Source organism: Aethalodelphis obliquidens, unplaced genomic scaffold (assembly GCF_003676395.1).
Source record: "Aethalodelphis obliquidens isolate GAN/ISIS:26980383/991018 unplaced genomic scaffold, ASM367639v1 scaffold36, whole genome shotgun sequence".
NCBI lineage: Eukaryota > Metazoa > Chordata > Mammalia > Artiodactyla > Delphinidae > Aethalodelphis > Aethalodelphis obliquidens.
The window spans coordinates 16,809,589-16,815,252 of record NW_020837980.1 but is presented as its reverse complement, the minus strand read 5'-3'; the positions used below and the strand labels follow the sequence as shown (position 1 = coordinate 16,815,252).

The window sequence follows — 5,664 nt, the reverse complement described above, 5'->3', positions numbered from 1 at the left end:
GTATTCTACAGTACCTGTCAGAGTACTTTCTATGAATTTTTCTAAAGCTCAAACACCTTTGTAGGAACACTTTTGCAAAATTGTTGTAGCAAACAACAATTGCCTGTAAATGACAAAAGGCTTAAAATGCCCATTGTTAAAGATCTGATGAAAGTTCATTATAATGGAATTGACAAGAAAATTTCGTTATTTCTGTGACACATAACATTTCAAGATAACTAGATTTATGACAGATAACATTATGGCAGGACATATTTGAATTTTAGGAATTTTATACAATGTTTAGAACACTTATATTAGTAACATTCACCCACATAATATAACCTAAGGTTGATCATCACTTATTTAACAATGCTTCTCATGTAATTTAATATGCCGGATAAGTCCAATTAGTGTAACATCTCTCTTTCTATAAGGAGAAAGAATGAATCTTTTCAGATGTTCTAACTTGGGTTTTTCTAAGTTGGAAAAACCCAAATTAGTTCAAGGTCAAGAAGACATTATTTAGAATTTGAATTTTGGAAAGTTTGTCAAAAATGTTTTAAAGCACTTGGTCAAATATAAGATCATAGGTCACTGTGAAACTATACTCAGTTATCTACTTAACCAAAGTGACAAAGACTTCAGAGGCAAATAAAGAAAATTATACACTTCTGAGTAAAATTTATCTCCTTTCAATACTGAGAAGATAGGTTTACTTAAGTAATCAAAGATCCAATGATAAAGATAACATGAAGCACAGGAAATTATTTTGATAAAAGACAAAATCTTTGTTTTCTGGGTACATAACTTAAAAGATAAAGAAAAATCTTTTACAATCTGTTATTATCAAAAGCAGACCAAAAGTTCAAGAAAACTTTGTAAAAAAGAGAGAGAAAACCAAATTATAATTTTGAACCAGCTTAATTTTGATATGAAAGCTCATTTACTTAATTAAATTTATTTTAATTCATAGACTGTCCTGACTACACCTAAAATTCTTTTTCGAGTATTCCTGTTCCACAAACTTCCAAATTTTCTTTTTGCATGCATACATTTTGGATTCATTTTTGTCCTATTTTTTCCCTTATTCCCAGCCAGGACAAAATTACTTTCTTTTCCTTTAACAAAATGCATTTCCATTCCTTATACCTAGTTTACTGAAAACATATCTTTTCTTGTAGCTTCAATCACATATATTAGAATTATTTTTAATCCTTAGAAGCCCTTAATTTTTAGTAAAAGCTAAGAAGTAAGCAATTGTAAATGGTCCTTTATATTAGCATTCTGTGGCCTGGCAAATTTATACTTTCTGTAATTTCTGGAGGCATGCTTTTTTATAGTAAATTTCTCAGCTTGGCACAAAACGTGTGTTTACTAATGGATCCAAGCATGTCTAATTCCTCTATAAAAAAGGAAACAAAAAGTGAATAAACTTATGTCAGTAATTAATATTTCAGTCTTTTATTTAGAAATGATCTAAATATTCAATGAATTTCCCTCATTTAATTTAACTTAGCAAAGTTCTAAGGTTTTAGGTTATCAGAAAGATTTGGAAAAAATGGCTTAGAAAGTTTACCTAGAAACTCTTATTTATTTAATTTATTTGTTCTCAACATTTAGGTTAAGCTACCCACAAGAACTTCATGGGACAGTAGACAGTCATCCATCATCCAAAGTTATTTTTCTGGCAGACAAATTTTGTAACAGAGATCATAGGACCTTATTTGATTAGTAAACCCAGGTAGAGTAAAAGTTTTACATTTAACACTGATAACCCTAAAGACATGCTTGCTTTCATTAAACCAGCAAACTTAAACTAGCGTGAATACTGAATATTTTCCCAGATAACGTGAACCTGAAAAACATTTCGGTTAGTCTCTATTATATTTATAAGAATTTTTATGAATACTAAATTTACATAAGCACTTAAGCCAATTAAATAGAGCTCTTTTACAAACTATTAATTTTAGTAATACCGTCCAGAGGTAGTAAATGCCACACATCTACAACACAGAAACACAGCCAAACACAAAGAGACCTAATAGTTTTCATTTCACTAGTCATTGAAGAAGTTGGATCTAAGTTGTTGGGGTTTTTTTTTTTTCTTGATCCTGTTTCAAATGATCTTCCCCCTTTCATTTTTCTTATGATAAGAATTACTTCCCTGAAGTTTGTGCTTCAACATGTACATCTCAGAGACAGAGGGAAACAATGTCAGTTACAAGCTTTTTAAGATAAATCGGGGAGGTTTGGGGATTGATAAAAAGGAACAGTGAACTTTTGAATTGCCTCTAGAGCTGTCTTCCTAGGTTTGTAAAGATTTGACAGTTGTTCTCAATTCCATAAGAAATTGGGTTGAGGCTTAAATGATATTATGGATTGATCTACTCATCCAACTGCATTATCTTTCATTTCTTTAGGGGAGAAGGCTTTAAAAAAATTCCTATCAGGATCTGAATATCAGCTTCTAATCTCTGAGCAACTTTTGACCACAGAGCTACTTAAAAATTCTTTTAACGGTCTTGTCAGTTTTCAGCCAGGACAAACTACATATTTCTAGCAAAATTAAACAACTTCATGGACCCAAAGGCATCCTCAAAGAGGGTGAAAAAGGTACTACTACCTTCTCAAGATCGAGTACTACTGCCTTCTCAAGATCACTCCCAAAGATAGCCAAAAGAAAGAACCAACAGCCTGCATGTCCCAGGGAGGCAGAAAGTCAGGCCACGCTCTTTGAAAGGTAACTGTTTAATAAGTCTTTTCAGCATAGAAAGGCAATTCAGACAGAGGATTGCTAGAATAAGTCCTCAAATAAATGAGGACAGAGCGGAGCAGTAGGAATTACATCAGTCCTACAGTCTTTTGTTTTAGGTACCTTTTATGTTCTTACTTTTTTCATTTTAGCCTTTTGCAATGAATCTTTTAATGGGCTATTTTGGAATTTTGGAGGCTTCTTCATACCAATTAAAATATGCATTCCTTGTGTTTAAATGCACTTCTTAAATGATATTATCCAACTGGAACATTCCTCGTAGTGGCCACTGTGATTTCCCTGAGGGCCGGCGGCAGTTTGGTAGGACCCTTACCAAATGGCGTTCAACCCACATTTCTGCCCAGGCATATCTAGCCACAGATGGGGTGCAACCCACATTTCTGTCTGGCCATATTTTGGGGCCCCCAATCTGACGGTTACCAAGGCAAGTTCTCAGGACACAAAATTCTAGATTGTCTTTAGAGAGATTTTGACCATTTTTGGTAGATATTTATAGCTTCTTGGACCACAGTTCTTAAGCCGGTATGTAGGAAGGTGGCATGCTTAACTCTTTGGGTTTTAAGGATTCCCTTTCTTTTTTTTTTTTTAAGAGAAAGTTTTGGGTCTTTCAGAGCCAAAATAATACATAAAAGGGATGTGCTGCTGGGTTGGGGATTGTGTGGTGTTTTGCAGGGTACCTCACAGCACAGAAGTTTTCTTGAGGTTGGCAGGTGACCTAGTGTTGATCTAACCCATTCTGTGACCAACTTGTCCTAACACCAGAGTCTTTGGGTTAGGTGGTGAATATTCTAACAGCTTCTATTAAATGCTCTTCCCATGCTCACCAATTTTGTGATTTTTTTTTTTTTACTTCTGAGATTCCCATTAGCTGTAGACTTTACTTAAAATTTTATTCACTCAAGGCCTCACACTGAACACAGTCCCATTTAAATCAGATCTAGTCTGAATCCAGATCTAGTCCGGTTTTTAAGTCAGACCCAGCCCAACTCTGGCTAATAACTACCTGCAGTTCCCGACGTGGAACTGGGGATCTGGGGACAAAACCAAGGGCTGGAGTTTCCAACCAAATAAGTAACTATGGAAAAAGCCAATTAGATTAGGAGCTCCGTGCAAGGAGGGCAGAGCTGAGAACCAAGAAGGGACTTACCCGTGGGCCTTGGGAACGGTGAGAAAGACAGTGAACTCAAACAGGTCACAGGGTACCACTCCTGTGTTTCTCCTTGTCTTTGAAGCTGTCGAAAGTCTCCCTCAGTCCCGCTGCTGCCATCAAACTATTAAATAACAAAAATACAACTAAGTAAATTTAAGGATCAAAGTGGCTTTATTAAACAATTAATGAATCAGGCAGTATCCCATCTAGCAAATAGAAGGGAGTTCTGCTAAGCTGTACAAAAGGAAAGATTCTTAAAGGCAGAAAGGGGGAAAATTATTAGCAAAGAATGCATTATTTCAGGCAAGGTCACCTCCTAAAGGGAATGGAAGAGCCTATAGGGAGGATTACCTCACTTAGGGCTGACTAGGTAATTCCAGGTCGACTAGTTGAAGTTTCCTGAGGGGTTGGGACTATAGTTCCAATAGGTTAGGTATTAAGTCTTACTTCGGTGACATGGGCTTAGCACAAATGACTCCATTTGGGGCCTGTTGTTTCTTTTTAACAATAATAAACTGGTAAACATAAAGTGTTTTCTCAAGTTCTGTGAATTGTCCCAGCAAATTATGGACCCTGAGAAGGGAGTCATGGGAACCTCTGGATTACAGCTTCAGTCAGAATATGGGTGGCCCTCTGGCACCTGTGACAGGCAACTGCTGTGGAGACAGTCTCGTGAGACCGAGCCCTTAACCTGTGGAGTCGGTGCTAAGTTGGTAGCTACTGTCAGAATAGAATTGAACTGTTGGTCACCCAGTTGGTGTCAGAGAATTGGCTGTTGGTGTTGAGAAGAAAAAACTCACATATTAACTTTTGGGTTTTTTTTCTTAATTACTCTTTTTTACAGAAGAACTGCATCAGTTTTTCCAAGGCATAGATAAATTCTAGGTCAGTTTTGTTGCCTCTCCTGATTAACTACAGGAGCTGCATTCCTCCTTCCCTTTAGCTGAGCTATGGGTCTGGACGCCTCTCTCAGCAATTTGTCCCTAGAGGGATATACTACTGTGTGGACATCCCTGGAAAGCCTGGGAGGCAGCTGTGACGTTCTAGGTTATTGCTTCTGTGTTTTGGTTTTTTAATACCGAGGAGGTTGGGTCCTAGTTAAAAACTTATGTGTGAATTTTTTCAGGCCCGCCCGTAGGCAGTTCCATAGGCTCTTCCTGGCAGGCCTCACAGGGAACGTTGCCCGCCCTACCCCAGGCCTGGTGCACAGGTCGTGCACTGCTATCTCTGGAGGGAGGTGAAGTCAAGGACTCAGGCCCTCAGGCCACTCGTACTGTTTGCACATTTGCATTCCTGGCCCCGTGCCTACATTCCTAGGTCTCTTTATCTGAAGCCTTGGCTAGAGAATCCCTCCAGGTGTTTCTGTGGAGACCTCCTTATCAGGAGGAGGAAGAGGAAAACTTGAAGACACTTTACCCCATTTTGACCCAGGACCCAGTACTTTTCCACTCCTGGCCCTGCTCCCTTGCCCTCTCTTGACAGCCAGAGCCTTTTGTTGGAGGCTCCCTCAACGGTGAGATGATGCCATCGGTGCTGGTCCCCCTGACCCTTAACAGGTGTGCTGTTCCATGGGGGAAAATGCAACAGGGGGAGGTGGTGTTTTCTCTGGTCTCAGACTCTTGTACCATCTCAGTAAATGATCAGAGGCTTCGCTCTCTTTGTTGGCTTGCTGCTTTAATCAGCTACACAGATGATGAGCAGCTCAGATCTTTCTCCCAGCCTAGCGAGCTCCTGACAAATCTCGGGCCCAGCTGACCTT

At 38.5% G+C, this 5,664-nt stretch overlaps 1 protein-coding gene across 3 annotated transcripts in view; it reads right to left on the bottom strand.

The window, feature by feature from the left end:
- Positions 1-5,664, bottom strand: part of GUCY2C (guanylate cyclase 2C) — a 114,748-nt gene that overhangs the window by 20,083 nt on the left and 89,001 nt on the right. For all 3 annotated transcript variants that reach the window (XM_027129542.1, XM_027129545.1, XM_027129544.1), the window contains exon 27: positions 3,903-4,026. In XM_027129542.1, the coding sequence (XP_026985343.1) occupies positions 3,948-4,026 (79 nt within the window). In that variant the 3' untranslated portion in view covers positions 3,903-3,947. The remainder of the gene's footprint in view (positions 1-3,902; positions 4,027-5,664) is intronic.